Source organism: Hemibagrus wyckioides, linkage group LG06 (assembly GCF_019097595.1).
Source record: "Hemibagrus wyckioides isolate EC202008001 linkage group LG06, SWU_Hwy_1.0, whole genome shotgun sequence".
Taxonomy (NCBI): Eukaryota; Metazoa; Chordata; class Actinopteri; order Siluriformes; family Bagridae; genus Hemibagrus; species Hemibagrus wyckioides.
This window is the reverse complement of record NC_080715.1, coordinates 3,319,263-3,337,614: the sequence shown is the minus strand read 5'-3', so window position 1 is coordinate 3,337,614 and position 18,352 is coordinate 3,319,263. Positions and strand designations below refer to the sequence as shown.

The following is an 18,352-nucleotide window of genomic DNA, read 5'->3' as shown; positions in this document are numbered from 1 at the left end:
CCCATATTCATTTACTCATTGTTGAAATTTGTTTATATCCATTTCAACTTGAGTTGAGTGTCATGTGATCATGTGAAGGGTAGTGGGTAAAAAATGGATGCACCGGCTGACACTGGCATCAGCTCTATTGCAGCTTGAAAAGGGTGGAGGGTAGAGTCACACCTGAGTTAGCATGGGGAGGTGAAGCAGGCAAACTTGAGGTGAAGCCCATGAAATTCCAAACTTAAACCCCATCTACCCTTAGTTCGTCTGGGAAGTGCAAAGTCACTCCACTTCCCATGGTTGTATACCCTTCCTTATTACTGTTAAACAGCTTGCAGTCATATGTTAGAGTTCAGTGAATAACACCCATAGTCTGCCTCTGTGAGTTTTGTGAATTCTTTGAAAATATCAGGACAAGAAAAACATCAATGAAGTCTATGATGGTCTGATGGTCATGGTCAGCTCCAAAAGGCCTGATAAGACAGTGGGGGCTCAAGTTGTTAAGGCTCTGGGTTGTTGACCAGAAGACTGGGGGTTCAAGCCCCAGCACCGCCAAGTTGCCACTGTTGGGCATTTGAGAAAGGCCTTCAACCCTCTCTGCTCCAGGGGCGCTGTATCATGCCTGACCCTGCGCTCTGACCTCAGCCTCCAAGACTGGGATATGCAAAGAAAGAATTTCACTGTAATGTATATGTGACAAATAAAGGCTATTTCTATAAAAAAGATTGACTATGTAATTTGTCACTTGGTGTTCACCTGTTATGCAAAAACTTGATTTTTAACTGCTGTATCTTTGTATTCAGCTTGTGCCCATCCAAATTCATTATAACCTTCTGGAAAAACTCGAAGATTTACTTGAGGTTTTCTGGAAAGCTTAAATCCAGGGCATAAATGAACCCAAACAGCATAATGAACCCCCATGTGTAAATCCCCATGACCGTGAAGTTCATGCAGTGTTAATGCCTGTGAGTCTGCCTAAAATGCTGCAACAATAAATACCTGCTAGCTAGTTCCAAACAATAAGCATATATCACGCAGAACAAATGACAATAATACATATAAGCTTATGTCAGTAGGAGGTTGCCCGAAGAAGCTTTGTAATACTGATCAAACTGCTGCAAAAGATGAAATAAATACATTAGAGGTGCAAGTTCAAGTGCTGGAATTTTGAAAAGGTGACAATGACAACTTTGCATTTGACCAATAGGCAACGTAAAAGATCTTTGATCTTTGGATTTCTTTCTTCAGTCATAAAGAAATTATGTTTTTCAAAAACCACATTCAAATGAGACGTGGTGGTGCACATGTGGAAAATGCCGACCATTGCCAATGGAGCAGGAATCATAATGTTGTCACGAATGGGGCATATCTATTCCACCGTTGGAAACAGCCGATGAGACTGCCTCCGGATCTAGCTGCATTACAGAACACAGTGGTTTTCCACCGTTACTGAGCACCAGCACCAGTGTTCAGTTTGCCCTGAATTAACTGGTTCCAGTTTAGTGTAACTACATATACTATGACTCATAAATTATTCACTTCACATATCTTTGAATTTACAGTCAACACAGGCTGGTGGCCTACAGGCTGGTTCTTGAATGGATGCTGAAAGGAGAGAGATTAGGAGTAAGGAACAGGAGAGTTCTTCCATCTTGTGTTGTCAGCACCATTAGAAATTTATACTCATCTCCTTCAGGATATTATGCGGGCTTCAGAGAAGCAGAAGATGCTTTTGGTCTATTGTAATAATATAAATAACAGGAGTTTTGTGACTAACATTCAGTATATTTTATGTTTGTATCACCACAGTCAACTTTTTTTGTTGTTGTGTCAAATGTATGTTTATATAAAGGAATAAAAAAGTAAGTAATGCAAGTAATGACCAAACTCAGTAATGACCAAATATTCACAGTAACCCAACAAGTACATTTTTAAACCAGTGTTGTATTCTGTATTTCCCTAAATATCACTAAAATAGTAAAACTGTAACATAAAATAAATAAATAAAATAAATGAATATATAACATTTTTCATTTCGCTCTTTGTAACTTTAAAGTAAATTATTTTCCAAATCTTGATAAGCGCTTCGAAATGACCTTGGTTGTAGGGCAATGGTCTGTGGCAATGGTGGATGGGTCACATGAGAGGAACTGTCCTTGAAAACCACTCCGGGGTCCAGGCACCGCTGCAGAACTTTCTCAACCAGTGTCTTTGAATGTTTGAGTGGTGGGTTTGTAAATCGGTTTGGCTACACATTCTTTGGAAAACAACCTTGTATCTGTGTACTCTTATTATAAAAACAACAAACATAATAAATGATCCTATTTGTATTGATTACATAATATTGATTAGTGCAGAACATTGCCTTCTCCTTATTAACTTTTTGAGCAGAAATATATTTTCACAATCCTACTTTTTGAATAATTTTACAGAAGTACAGTATGTTGTTTCCAGCATACCAGTAGCAGTTGTGGCTTGAGGCCGACATTTTCGTCGTGATCAAGGATAGCTAGTTGTGTTCTTGCAGTCCTGGAAGCGTAATGATAAGGTTCTTTGGGCAGTACTTCTGTAGGACAAAATGGAACACCTCAAGTTCTCCTATCTTGTCTGTTGTGTCATTCATTAAACTGAATGTGTTGTATTTGGCTGAAAATCCTGGGCTGAAAGAAACAAAAGTAAAAACCATTTCATTAGTTTTAGTTTTTTTTTAATTGTCCCAAAACTAGACAGACAGACAGACAGACAGACAGACAGACAGACAGACAGATAGACAGATAGATAGATAGATAGATAGATAGATAGATAGATAGATAGATAGATAGAAAATTTACTTGCCTGTCTGACCTCCCATCCCCTGATAAATGAACTGGATTACTCAGTTCATTTTGGCAATGTAAGTCATTAATTAATGCTTTCTATTGTTCTTGATATTCTTCATTAATGACAGGGAAAAGGTAAGAAGACTGAATGTCATAGTAAGTTGTTTTCTGGGGTATTTTAAGGTTGAGCATAATGCCCCGATCGTTAATGATTATAAATGTTGCTCCAGTGAATAGTGTACAGATACAAGAAGGTTATTTGCAGGCATTCCTCTAACATCAGTGCATGAACTCCACTGTCCCTTGTGATTTCGGTTTACATGTCCAGTGAATATGGAGAAGACTTCCCACTGTTGCTTTTTTGGTGTCTGTTATTAAGTGACATCTAATAACTTGAAATCTCCTGAAAAGCTCCATGACATTGGGCTTGTTTACAATCCATTTGTTCACGTTCAAGTGTTTCACATTCCTCATCTTCTGTGCTTGGGGCTGAAGTTGATGTTGAACGCAGTGGCTGGAAACTAATGTCTTTTTTGTCATGTGGAGGATCTATGGACAGCATGCTAATGTCAAGCTCCAAATGTTTTTCTGATTGCTCTTCAGTATGTTCTAGCTGAGTATACCTGGGAGGCTGTGAAATTACATAGATTACAGTGAGATTTTATTAAAAATGAATATTAATTAGAAATTGAAATAAGTTGTAGTAGACTCATCACAATTAAACAGTGCAGTTTACTGGAAAATCCTTACAAAAAAAATTAATTACAACATTTTTAACATATAAATTCCATTTCTGATGGATAACACAAAATGAATAACTTGTCATAATCCCACTTGTGTAGCTGAACAGAAATGTTGGTACTTACAGAGTTGTGGGACCGTATTGGAGGGAAGGCATAATACATGTATGTAAGAGTGTACGGATGTGTTGACATTCATATGCAGAGCGAGCAACCACAGCTCCAATCGCTCAGGATTTTTTGGAAATTTGTGAGAGGACACGTTAGGCTTAAAAAGATGTCCACATCCTGGGTACACACACGAACGGACCATTTTTATAAATATTGACACAAAGACGTATAACTTTGTGTCATTCCACATGCAACAACTTTGGAGCTGTCCTCCTTCTCCATGATTTGTAAACATTGGGTCTGTAGCTCCGCCCACATCACATGTGACCTTTCGACATGATTACGTAGTATGTAGCATCGTGGACACGCATCCCATAGCTAGTGCTAGACAAGCTTTTTTGGTTAGAAAGTATAAAAATTTTTATTTTTATAAGAAAATGACTGATTGTTTTGCTAGATATGAGCCTTCTTCTGGGCTGGGATCGTTTAGAGCTCTTTGAAGCTGCATTTAAATTGCATTCTGGAAGTTCAAACTCAGAGGCACCGTTGAAGGCAACTATATGGAGAAAAATCTTGAAATGCGTTTTTTAAAAAACATAATTTCTTTACGACTGAAGAAAGAAAGATACGAAGATCTTGATGACGAGTCGGTGAATATGTTAATTTTTAATTGTTGTTCTAAAAGTGAAATTCTCCTTTAAGCACAGCAGGAGGAGAGGCTAATGTAAACTTGCTAGCAAAAAAACCCGCCAACTCCAGCTTTAGTCATGTTATAACCAAGTAAATTCACCTTGCTTAACGTTATCACGGCTGTTACACATATTTTGGTAAATAGCAAAGTAAATTGGACAGCAGTTGTTCTCACACATGCTCAGTGGGCGGTTCCCTAAACAAACTAATTTACTTTGTGTTAATGAATCTCATAGATGAAACTATTACAATTTTTTTGTTATAGCTATCAAATATAGATGTATATTTTTAAAATTGATATATTTAAACAAAGCAAACTATATTTAAATGTATCATATCTAAGAGGGGCTTGAATCATCTTTTGAGTGAGTACACAAGTTTGAGAGAATCATGTTGGCTTTCCAAAGATGGACATCTTCCACAGAGGGGATGCGAGGTGACTCTAAGATGGTCTGCTCCTGTACATGAAGTGAATGGACCGCAGAGAGGTGGCCATGTGCTCCACCATCCATACAGTGTATGGTGGAGGAACGGTGGAGCAACTGAGAAAGCAGCATGGTTGTCCTCGATCCAGAGCTGGTAAAGGAGTATTAACAGTGGGTGGAGTCAAGCATTCCAATGGTTTTGGCACATACAGATGCAATTCCACGAGACATCTGTCAGAGTTAATATAAAAGAGCTGGACCTGGTGATTGTTAAAGAACAACTTAAAGAAGGAGGAAGAGGAGAAAGAGCTGTGATGTTACTCCATCAGCCTAGTGCACAAAGTCTGCCTCAGCTCATATGGAAGGAAATACTGTGTGCTGAAAAGGAAAAAAGCAAGGTCATTTCTAAGTGTAGCTCTTGCAATGTTGCAGGATTATAAACAGCTCAGTCTGAGGAAGTTAAATCTGAGGAAGTGTGAAGTGAAGAGAAACTGGACTGTGAGAAGGGATTGTGTTTGTGGGATCTCTTTACAAGAGTTAAACAGGCTTTGGTGCTAATTTCACAATCAGACAAAATAAACCAAAAATAAATGTTGTGCAAGTTTCAAAAAATTACTTTGGATCACGCAGAAAATGTCACGACTCTAGAGAGAAATGTCAGTTCGGAATCAACAAATATCAGGGAATTAAATTGAAAATTAGAAACACTTTAAATGACACTTTGTTCTGACACACCAGCGTTCCTTATCATTAGAAATAAATAAATAATAAACAGATGATCATTCTCATTGTTTTGTTTTCTGTGAAGTTAGAAACCTCTTTGAATTCTGTACAGCTGGAACTGTCGATGGCCTCAAACATGATCACTGACTTCAGCAAAAAGGGACTCTACACTTTCGAGTTCTTCTGATTCTTTCGTCTAAATGAGCCTGATTTCTTGTATATTCTTGATCTAGTTTGTGTTATCATGATTTAATATTAATGATAATAATCAGGTGCTGATGTGGCAGAAAAGTATTTATTTATCTGCAAAACATAATAGTAAAGTATAACTTCACCAAATGGTATACCTCAGTGGCATCATTTTCTCTCTCTCTCACTCTCTCTCTCACACACACACACACACACATATTGCAAATTTTTTAAATCTTTTCTTCTAATATTAGATATATATATATATTTTTACACACACTACAATTTACACAGAATGGTATAAATAAACTGGCAGAGCATGCAAAACACACACACACACAGGTATAAACTTGAAAGTGCTCTCACAGGTTTATATTAATGCACTTGTTTATGGTCAAGGGGACTTGCATGATGGGCGGCAATAGTTAATGTTGTCTACATACAGTGCATGTTTAATTTAAGCTATGTTAAACATATAATGAGAGATTTACATTAACAAACATAAAATATCCAATATTTACCCTGACAGGAAGTGAAAGCACTCTGTGAATGTAGTTGAGAAGGAAGGAGGAAAGGCTTTCTGACAGTGTCAGTTAATATCAGAGTATCAGAGTTTAAAACTACGTCTGATCCTCCAGGGATTGTTCAGTAGTTTCTTAACACAAGCAGATCTGGTTTTGGTCTGATTCTTTTAAAGCTTAGAACTTTCTTGGCTCATACTTACCGGGTCACTGGTCAAGACCTGAGCCTGTATCCACACAGTGTTCTCCTTTTTTTTTTTTTTCAGAAACTTTTTTAACTTCCTATTCTGAGAAAAAAATAAAATAAAAATACACCCAGTTTCATAGAATTGAATTCTACAGTGGCGACTGTACAGATCTGCAATTCACATACACTGAAGGCTCTTTGTAGTTCCTGTATCTGTAGAGAACGCAGGAAAACTAAATATGAATAAGTTGTTTTCTGAAAACTCAGGAGCTTTTGCAAATAGCAGGTCTGTTCATCTAAAGGATGGTGAGATTTCATCTGAAGATATCTACATGAATGAAGCAGCAGAAACTCAAGTGACCAGAAGCAAAACAACTCAGATCTCAGGTATTCACACACACACACACACACACAATTTGCTGGACTGTGGCATCCCATGTAAATATTTGTTACTTTCCAGCTTCAGACCCCAATGCTGCAGGATTCAGATGTTACAGACCAGCCGCAGTGTGTCTGCTGATTCTGGTTGTTCTTTTGCTGGCTGCTATCACAATACTGGGGGTCCTGCTGACTACAGAGAGAGACCGTTTAGAGACCAGATACAACAACCTGACTGCTGAGAAGGAACAGTTAGACATCAGTTACAAAAAAGTGTCTGAAGAAAGAGACCAGTTTCAGAAGAAGACTGATGAACTCCAGAATAAGATTTCTCAGCTGAGTATGTGATTTTTTTTGTTCACATTGAACTATTTGCCCAAGGATACAGTTTATGTAGAATATTAAAATCTCACACCAATTAACACATGGCATAAACCACAGGGTCCATAAGCCAAGGGTCCAGCTTTCTTACCTCACGTTACCTCAAATTATGGGTTACGGAGGTTCAGAAATAATGCAGATCTGTTATTAAAATGCTTGTGTTTTAATCTGTTCTCTGTACAGTGAAAGACATTAACACACCGGGATGGAAATACTTCAGCTCCAGTATTTACTTCATCTCTACTGAGAAGAAAAGCTGGAGTGAGGGCAGACATGACTGCATTGAAATAGGAGCAGACCTGGTGATCATAAACAGCAGAGATGAACAGGTAAAAGAGAGAAGAAAATGAAGAAAGAAATCAACATTTAAAAACTATGCACTTTTTAAAATTATGCACTCTTTCATTTTTTTGATGGACTGAATGAGCTCCAAATCTTTGGTCCTGTATGTTTTCTCTTAAAAACACTGTCATTTTGCAGTATGATATAATACTGTGAAGTCTTTCCCTGAATAAAACATCACATACTTCCTGTTTGTTCTGAGTTCTGACCAGCGAGCCCAACAATTTGAGATGGAATCTCATTACTCTCTAACATTTCATCAATATCATTTCTCTCTAACTCAACAGTGTTGTAATTTATGACCATTAGATAAATCAAGAGTACTTTAGTATAAAGGGGTTACTAGATTGTATATAACAATTAAATTGGATTTAGTGTGTGTGTGTGTGTGTGTGTGTGTGTGTGTGTGTTGGCATGGATAGTGTGTTGCTCGGCATGTCTAATCAGTTGTTATTCCTCACCAGGACTTTGTTGAGATGTGGAGAAGAGGTGAAGGTGCCTGGATTGGTGCAAATGACAGAGACAGTGAGGGGGTCTGGAAATGGGTGGATGGTACAACACTGACCAGTGGGTAAGAGATCAGTGTTTTGACCTGACCCTGATAGTTCATGTTGCAAGAATACAGTGTAGGTCTGTTTAGTGCTCAACCTCATGATGACAATCACATCACCCGGTATTTAAAGAAGCATTAGTCAAGAGTAAACCCTTATTAAACTCAACTCTCATTCAAAACCACAAAACCACACCCCTAAAATCTACACTGGTCAGCAAGTTCACTGAGAAGTGGCGTTACCAAGAATTATTAGGTCATCACTGTTGGGTGGTGCAGTAGGCTGTTTATTAAGGACTGTGCATTATTTACTATAGTTATTCAGATGATACACAAATCTGATGTTCTTAACAGCATGGCAAAGGGCTAGTAACATTAGGGAAGGGCTACAGCACTGCTCTCCTGTTGGCAGATATGTTTTTATTGCATTTGATAATTTAACCTTTTATGTATTCAGAGAAATGTACTGTCTAATCACGTCACCCAAATTTTCTTTAAGTTTTCATTATAGCAATGTTTGTAATGTGTCTGAGATTTCAGTCCATTTACTCTGATCCAACTGAGGTTTCGATAAACTTTTTTATTCTAACTGACTGTTAGCAGATTTTTAGGTTTTATCTAAACATAACTTTATAATAATAATAATAATAATAATAATAGTAATTATTATTATTATTATTATTATTATTATTATTATTGTTATTGCTGTTACACTAGACACATTCACTGGTTCTGTCCTTTCAGGTTCTGGAGTTCTGGGGAGCCCAACAATAAAGGTGATGAGGATTGTGCTGTATCTGGCTATCGCTCTGAACCTGTACCAAATTGGGTTGATGTTTCCTGTAGTTCTGAGTATATCTGGATCTGTGAGAAGAAAATTAACAGCTGAAATCTTGTATATCAATAAAAATAAGTGAAGATGTTTTGGATCATAATTGTAATTTTTTGTTTGATTTGACGAATATATTGTATAAGAAAGAATAAGAGAAAAACCTGATGGAAAATTATAAAGAAAATGTAACATGGTCATGGTTCTGTGTTTTTGACTTTCGCTGATATGCTTTTATTGTATTGATTTTGTCCTGAATGTGCATTTTTAAGCCAAAGGTGGTTTCACTTAGTATTAACCCAGCAGGGTGAATACTTATGCAACCAAAAATTAATGCCTTCTTTTTATTAACTTTTGTTCCCAATGAAAATGAAAACCAATGTTCACTTGGACAAATTAGATATATTGTGTTCTCAATGAATCCCAATAAAACTGTAACATTACAAAATGTGGAGAGGTTCAGAAAGAGCAATGGCCACTTGGGTCATAAGTGGGATAAATAGATGAAGAGAGATTTAAGTCAGCTATAAAATGGGCATATTCTTAGCTTAGGAGGAAGAGCCCAGAGTGAGCAAGGCATACTCTAAAGCCTGTGTACAGTAAACACCTTTAAATCCTTTGCAATACCAAACAAATACAAGCTCTTTCATTATTATTGTTTTCAGCTCCCTACCTACACTGCTGTTTTATTACGGTTCTGTCTCGGCTTATGACTGAGTAGAAGACTTTCTGTAGCAACCATTTCAGTGTTCATAGAATATTCAGTCTTGTCATATTGTGGTGTTGCAGATGGCTTTTCTTAGTTTGAGTTTCAAAATGAATTACGCAAGTGCAGAATGCAAGTGCAAAGCAAAGCAAGCTATGGTAACACACCAAAGGACATTCAAATAAAGGTTCTTTTAATTACAATATTATTCTGCTGTTGTATAAAATTACACCAGACTGTAGCTGAGTTCTCGACTGTGTGTTGATTAATTTGCTAAAGCAGTAGCATGAAGATAAACCTTATGCTATACTCTTAAACCATGGGTTATTATTAATGTACTTATTCTAAGACATGATCATACTTATAATGGATCATTTACAGGACAATCCACAAACCTGAAAAATGAACGGGTTTAAAAAATATTGTTATATGAAAAAAATTTCTATAAAATTACAACCCAACCCTTAATAAAACCTAACAACCCAACATTTTTTAAAATGACAGTACCTGTTAGACCACTTTATTGAAGAAATACATTAGTACTGGCACAAATACTGTGAATATAGCAATAAAAGACATTTCTGAAGTTATTTCTTAAGGGCTAGTTTAAATAGTTTAGAAAGAGAAAGGTGTTTAGATGCTGTTTGGACATCTAGAGTAAGTTTATTCCACCACCTAGACACTAGAACAGAGAAGAGCCTTGATGCTGGTCTTGCTTGTACTTTAAGATATGGTGGGATCGGTAGAGCAATGCTGTGGGATCTGAAGGCGTGTGATGCAGTGCAGGATGTGATAAATCTTTGAGGTCTGTATAATGTCTACAGTGACTCTAAAGAGAGTAGTTACAGACACAAGCCTCTAAAAGTGGTGCATGTGAATGATGATGAGTAATGTGGCGTCACCTTAACTTCCTGTCCTTAACACTGAGCACAGAGGATTATACAAAAGCTCATACAAAACTAGACACACAGTTCTTCTGAGCTGGAAGCTGCAGCTCCAGAGTCTTTACGGACAGATGAGTAATTCAGTTTATGCAAACCGCACGGAGCTCTATGAAGATATGTACATTAATAAAGATGCAACAGCAAAGCAAGTGACTAGAGGCAATAAAGGAACTTCAGGTATGCTCACACACTCACATTTAAACAAAGAATACTTCACCCAATTCAAATAAATGTTACACCATCCTATGTAGATAATACATACAGTATGTATCACGTTCTGGCTTTAGAAACAAAACAACTCAGGACGCCGATGTTACAGACTGGCTGTGGTGTGTCTGCTGGTGCTGGTTGTTCTTATGCTGGCTGCCATTGCAATACTGTGGGTCATGCTGACTACAGAGAGAGACCAGATACAGACCAGTTACAACAACATGACTACTCAGAGAGACCAGTTAGAGACCAGTTACAACAACCTGACTGCTGAGAAAAAACAGTTAGAGATCAGGTACAAAAAATGTCTGAAGAAAGAGACCAGTTTCAGAGGAAGACTGATGAACTCCAGATGACTATTTCTCAACTGAGTATGTGATTCTTTTGTTCCTGTTGAACTATCTGCCCAAGGATACTGTTTATGCAGAATATTAAAATCTCACAATGATTACCACATGGCTTAAGCCACAGGGTCCATTAGCCAAGGGTCTAGGGTTCTTTATTAATTAATTAATTAATATAAATGTTAACCTTACTTTAAATTATGGGCTACAGAGGTTCTGAAATGACGCAGATCTCTTATTAAGATGCTTGTGTTTTAATCTGTTATCTGTACAGTGAAAGATATTAACACACCAGGATGGAGATATTTTAGTTTACTTCATCTCTACTGAGAAGAAAAGCTGGAGTGAGGGCAGACGTGACTGCATTGAAAGAGGAGCAGACCTGGTGATCATAAACAGCAGAGATGAACAGGTAAAAGAGAGAAGAAAATGAAGAAAGAAACCAATACATGGAACAGACTTTTTAAAACTGATTTTTTTTTGACTAAATGAGCTCCAGATTTTTAGTCTTTAGATTTATAAAATCCTGAACAATGTTAAACATACTAGCAGAGACCACAGATATAATGAGTTTTTATAGAATTTTTTGTTTGAAATGTCTTTCACTCTTAAAACCAGTATAAGTCATTCTATAATACAATAAAATACTTTCCCAGAATAAAACTTCACGTTTCCAGTTCTGACCAGTGACCCCAACAAACTGAGCATGGAATCCTGTTGAATTTCTCACTAACTCAACAGTGCAGTAATGTCTGATTAATCATATAGGATAAATCAAGAGTACTTTAGTATGAAATGGGTTATTACATTCTATACAAGTCACATTGTCTGTGCATCTATCTGTGCATGGATTCAGTGTGTGTGTGTGTGTGAAGTGTGTGTTGGCATGGATAATGTGTTGCTTGGAATGTCTAATCAGTTGTTATTCCTCACCAGGACTTTGTTAAAGTGTGGAGGAGAGATGAAGGTGCCTGAATTGGTGCGAATGTCAGTGACAGTAAAGGGGTCTGGAAATGGGTGGATAATACAGCAGTGACCAGTGGGTAAGAGATCACTGACCCTGCTAGTTCATGTTTCAAGAACACTGTGCAGGTCTGTTTATTGCTAACCCTCACAATGTGAATTCCATCAACCAGTATTTAATTCAATTTTTTAACTCATTGACCCCACCTTTCATTTCCAAACCACAAGAACAAAACCATGCCCCTAAAATCTCCAATTCAGTTTAATTAGAGGTAGCGTTACCAAGGATTATTAGGACATCACTGTTGGGTGATGTGGTAGGCTGTTTATTAAGGACATTGCATTACATTATTTGTTTAGATGTTACACAAATCTGATGTTGTTAGCAACAAGGCAATGGGCTAGTTTACAGAACATCGGGGATGTTAAGCATCAGCAGAAGGCTACAGCCCTGCTCTCTTGCTGTCAGATGTGCTTTTATTGCACTTCTTAATTTAACTTTTTCCTTATTCAGATTAATTTATGTCTAGTCATCTTACCCAAATTCCCAGATTTTATTGTAGCATTGTTGGGGATGAATCTGAGATTTCAGTACATTTACATAATACAACTGATGTCTTTAGATTAACTTTTTTAATGCAAACTGATTTTTAGGCTTCATGTAAACACAGTTAATGATTTTTTTTGCTGTTTGATTTGTTTGAAAGCCTTCATGAATCACTGGATACATTCACTAGTTCTGTCCTTTCAGGTTCTGGAGCCCTAGGAAACCCAGCAAGAATGTTCATGGGTACTGTGCTGTATCTGGCTATAGGTCTGAACTGGTACCAAATTGGGTTGATATTTCCTGTAGTTACAAGAATATCTGGATCTGTGAGAAGAAAATTAACTGCTGAAATGTTGTATATGAACATTTTTAGTTTGATTTGACTGATATAGTGGTAGAGAGAGAGAATAAAACAAATTACCCTGCTAGAAAATTGCAGTGAAATGTAACATGGTCATGGCTGTTGTGTTTTTGACTTTTGCTTTCATTTTGGTGATTGGCCATTGTCCTGAATGTCCATGTTGTGGCCAAAGGCGGTTTTACTCATATTAACCCAAGGGGGTGAATGCTTATGCAACTAAAAATTCTTCTTTTATATAACCAAAATTTCTTCTTTCATGCACCCAAAAATGTCTTTTTTTTTTAACTTTTGTTTCCAATAAAAATACAACTTTCAACCTTGAAAATTTAGATGTATTGTGTTTATCCAATGATAAAAATCCATATGAAACTGTAACATTACAAAATGTAGAGAGGTTCAGAAAGAGCATGGGCCAATTGGGTCATCATACTTGGGATAAATAGAGGAGGAGAGATATGAGTCTGCTATATCTTTAGCTTAAGAGGAAGAGTCCAGAGTGAGCAAGCCATCCTCTAAAGACAGTAAGCACCTTCAAATCCTTTGCAATGTCAACCAAAGGCAAGCTCTTTCTTTCTTATTGTTTTCAGCTCCCTATCCATTCTGCTGTTTTGTTATAGTCTCTACTCATGACTGAGTTAGCGACCAATTCTATGTTTATAGAATATTCACAGTCTTGTCATATTGTGGTGTTGCTAATGGCTTTTTCTCAAAAGGTAGAGTTTGAGTTTCAAAATGAATTACTTGCTACTGTATGTAATGAGGATATTCATATTTCAGTTGAAATACTGATATTCATTCTGTTTACATCTGGATGGTGTGAAGAGTTTACCAGTGAATAAAGGTGCTGCTTTTCGGTCAGTGCTTCACTGATACAGGAAGCCATATGTTTTTGAGGGTGATAAAATGTTCAGTATCATACAGCAACATTTTCAGCATGAAGCGTGAGCTGTGGTATCACACCAAATGACAAGCATCAACAATAATCAAGGTGAAGGTGTACACAAGTGCAGAGTTAATTTATTATAGTGCAGAGAAACTATGAAATTACAGAAGAGAAACAAAGCAATAAAAAGAAACCATGGTATCACACCAAATGATAGTCAAATAAAGGTTCTTTTAAGACATGTTGGTTGATTATATTAATAATAATACAATAATATTCTGCTGTTGCACAACTGTATGTCGGTTAATTTGTTAAAGCAGAAGCATGAATATAAACAATTACACTAAGCTCTTGAATGATGGGTTAATGTTAATTTACTTATTCTAGGATATGGTCATTCCTATAATGGATCATTCAAAGGACAATCCACAAAGCTGAAAAATAAAGGGATTTTTAAAAAAACAAAAAAACAAGCAAAACAAGCCATGAGAAAATACTTGTTAATAAATTAAAACAAAATTGTGATTGTTCACAATATGTGAGAGCAAGAGCAGCTGCTAGAGAAGAGGAGCAGCCCTGGTGATTATAGCAGAGAGGAACAGCTGAAAGAAAGAAGAAATGGATAAAGAACATTGTATTTTAATTGAGATAGATTTTCAAACATTTTCTTGCTTGAAATACAGAGAAAATGCTTGTAATGGCACTCCTAATGATCCAAGTTTTGCAAATGTACCATTTGTTTTAAGCATCCAGTCTGACGCAACTCAGCCAAGTCATTATATTCTATTTTTGATTCCCGTTTATTTATATTTCAAAGTAGGATCTTTTAACCTTATATAACAACAGAATATGGAACAACAGAATATAAAAACTGTATTACTCCATCTCTTGCTTGCTACACCACTGACCCGGATATGATGTCTTAGTCACCTCATCAGTTAACAAGGACATAAAAAAGCACATGTAATAACAGTATAAACATTCTTAAAGATTATAAAAAACACAAATGCAGTAATAATAATTTTAACAATACTTCAATATTCTCATATTTACATAATGTCTATTATGGCTCTAACAATGCTTCATGTCACAACTGTTATATATCAGCTCTACACAATGGAGTTATACCATATCAAACCTTCCCTATCCTAGGATAGCTTGTAGTACAACAGTTATGCTCATAACTACAGGGAATAACATTCATGAAATATATCAGTCAGGATTTAGGGCTCATCATAGGATAGAGATAGCACTGGTTAAAGTGGTAAATTGCCTGTTACTGGCCTCTGATCAGGGCTGTGTGTCCTTGCTGGCGTTGCTTGATTTTAATTCTGCTTTTGACACCATTGGTTATACTATTCTACTTGATAGATTAGAACATGTTGGTGTTAAGGGAACAGCCCTCTCCTGGCTAAGGTCTTATTTGACTGATCATTATCAGTTTGTAGCTCCAAATGGTGACTTCTTTACCAAGGTCATGGTTTAGCTCATGGTTTTCTCCTTATATATGCTACTACTTGGTACAATTATTTGTAAACATAGTATTAGCTTCCACTGTTATGCTGATGAGACACAGTTAAATGTTTTAGCAAAGCCTGATGGGAGAACCAGCTTATTAAAATTGAAGAATGTGTAAAGGACATTAGACAGTGGATGCTTACTAACTTCCTTTTGCTTAGTTATGACAAGACAGAGGAACTTGTACTAGGACCACATGCAGCTAGAAGAATGAATATTGTCATCTCTACATGGATTAGGTTAATGATTTGTTTTATTTTTTCAATCTTTTAGGTGTCACGTCCAGGCACCCCCACCCTGTGCGGGGCTCGAACCTGGACCTCCATGGTGGTGCATGTGCCGGCACGCCATGGAGACAGACCCAATCACAGGATCCAAAAAAAAAGCACTGCTTTATTCACATTGACAGACAGACATGGGGAAGACTAACCTAATCACATAGACTTATGTGAATCACATAACACTAACTAAACTGAAACAAACCAAAACCTTGGACATAAACTTGGACATAACTCCAAAACATAGCACATGAAACACAGATACACATTATGGTTAATTAGGAACAGATGACACAACAGGGTAGGAGAACAATGGGAAAGGTGTGGCACAAAATACAAACAAAGAAGCAGGCTTCCAAGGTTCACCTGCCAGTGCCCTCTCCTGGCCTGGCAGGGATCTTTCCAGCTGTTCCTGACATAAGGGCATCATTCACAAAGCTCAACCCCCTGATCTACGCTAAAGTTTAGCTAGAATTTACAATGCTATCAGAATTTGTCATCCCTGTGTACTGTTTTCTGTCTTAAATAATTAGTCAGGTTTGTGGTAAGAGCAGAATTATTTTGACAATGGATTGGAGAGTATCCTTTTTTAGTCCCAACAAGGCACATACCTGTTTCTTGGTGGCTGGTCCATTTTCTTGTGGTTTCAGGAGGCCTCAATCCAGTAGCCCTGACCAAGGTAGGTACTGTACCTTGGTCAGCCCCAGGTGGCACTTCTTGGGGTTTGCCGTTTGCCTTGATCTCATGGTGTCCCAGGTGGGAAGACCTGGTACTGAGGAACAGTGTAAGATTTTTTTAAGTAAATATATATGATATATTTGGGTGTCTGCTCTGTTATGCAGTTGTTACACGTGGTATTTCATGGGCCGTACTCATTCCACTACCATGTACGGGCCTTGCCAGCAGGCCAGGAACTTACAGGAAGCATTGGGGACCAGCAAGAGAACTTCGTCACCATACTGGAACTCCCTGGCCAGATAGTTATAGACTCTCTGTTGGGCTCGTTGGGTGTTCTCCAAGTAGTCACGGACAATAGGAGTGACCTGGTTGATGCGCTCCTGCATCTCCTGGACATATTCGATGATAGAGTGGAAAGGAGAGGGTTGTTCCTCCCAAGCTTCCTTCGTCTTCTCTTCCTTGTCTACTCTTCTCTTCCTTGTCTACCACCCAGCATAGAATCCTCTTCAAAGTTTTATTAAACTGGATCAAGACTTCCATCTGGGAGGGGTAGACGAACATTCTCAAATCAAATCAAATCAAATCAAATCAAATCAAATCAAATCAAATCAAATCAAATCAAATCAAATCAAATCAAATCAAATCAAATCAAATCACTTTCATTGTCACATCAGCACTGATGCCGTGGTGAGTGAAAAACTTGGGAGCGTGCTCCAACCAGTGCAATACAATTAACACATTAGCAGATAACACTATACACAATATACACGTTAAGCAAATTACAGTAGACTTTTATAAAGTATATACACTATATAAGACAGTAATGTACAAAATATATAAACATAATACACATAAACTACAAATGAATATGTGCACAAATTTGTGGTGGTAGTGGTAATGAGTTGAGTGCATGGTGAATGGTATGTTATGGACAAGGTGGTGTACTGTATAAGTATCAGTTCTGAGTGTTCAACAGTCTAATAGTCTGGGGGAAAAAGCTGTCCTTCAGTTGGCTTGTGCGTGAATGGATACTGCGCAACCGTCTGCCTGAGGGCAGCAGAGAGAACAGTCCATGGCTTGGGTTGCTGGGGTCGCTAATGATCCTCCGGGCTTTCTTCATACACCTCCTGGTGTAGATGTCCTGGAGGGAGGGAAGCTCACCTCCTACAGTGTAGCAGGCACTTCGCACAACCCTTTGTAAATCCTTGCGATTGCTGCTGGTGCAGTTTCCATACCAAGCAGTGATGCAGCCAGTCAAGATGCTTGTCTGAGGAAATTTGGAATGTTTGAGGAAATTTGGAATGAGTCCCTACATCCTCCACTCATTCCACACCTGCACTGTGGAATGAGTGGAGGATGTGGGGACTCATTCCAAATTTCCTCAGACGCCTGAGGAAAAAGAGGACCATGTGAGCTCCTCAGTGATATGGACTCCTAGAAACTTAAAGCTGCTGACTCGCTCCACAGGTGTCCCATTGATGATGATGGGAGTGTGTTCTGTCTTCTGTCTCCTGAAATCCACCACTATCTCCTTGGTTTTGTTGATGTTGAGTGAGAGGTGGTTTTCCTGGCACCAACATGTCAGAGCATTCACCTCTTCCCTGTAGGCCGTCTCATCATTGTCAGTGATCAGGCCCACCACCGTCGTGTCATTGGCAAATTTGACAATGACATTGGAGCTGTGTGTGGTTGTACAATCGTGTGTGTACAGTGAGTACAGGAGTGAGCTGAGAACACAACTCTGAGGAGCACCAGTGTTGAGGACCAGTGGAGATGAGGTAATGTTACTCATTCTAACCACCTGATGTCTGCCTGACAGGAAGTCCAGGATCCAGCTGCATAGAGATCTGTTTAGGCCCAGAGTCTGGAGTTTCACAACAAGCTTAGCAGGCACTATGGTGTTGAATGCTGAGCTGTAGTCCACAAATAAAATTGTCACATAGGTGTTCTTACTGTCCAGGTGAGAGAGAGCAGTGTGTAGAGTGAAAGTAATGGCATCGTCAGTGAACCGGTTGCTCCTATATGCGAACTGCAGAGGGTCGAGTGAGGCAGG

General features: G+C 37.9%; 1 protein-coding gene and 1 long non-coding RNA gene across 3 annotated transcripts; both read left to right on the top strand.

Moving 5' to 3' along the window:
* The first annotated feature begins 6,521 nt into the window (after positions 1-6,521).
* On the top strand, positions 6,522-9,742 carry LOC131354874 (C-type lectin domain family 4 member E-like). The gene is made up of 5 exons (XM_058392955.1): positions 6,522-6,774; positions 6,848-7,105; positions 7,330-7,475; positions 7,953-8,059; positions 8,783-9,742. Exons 1-5 carry the CDS (start codon positions 6,627-6,629, stop codon positions 8,925-8,927), a joined length of 804 nt encoding a protein of 267 aa, XP_058248938.1. The 5' UTR covers positions 6,522-6,626; the 3' UTR covers positions 8,928-9,742.
* Positions 9,743-10,545: 803 nt separating this feature from the next.
* LOC131354101 (uncharacterized) lies at positions 10,546-13,243 on the top strand. Of its 2 annotated transcripts, XR_009204697.1 has the most exons (5): positions 10,546-10,694; positions 10,805-11,098; positions 11,346-11,483; positions 12,008-12,114; positions 12,786-13,243. It is a non-coding gene; the product is annotated as an uncharacterized LOC131354101 (long non-coding RNA). The 2 variants fall into 2 exon arrangements; XR_009204696.1 differs by having other exon boundaries at positions 12,008-13,243.
* Positions 13,244-18,352: the final 5,109 nt, after the last annotated feature.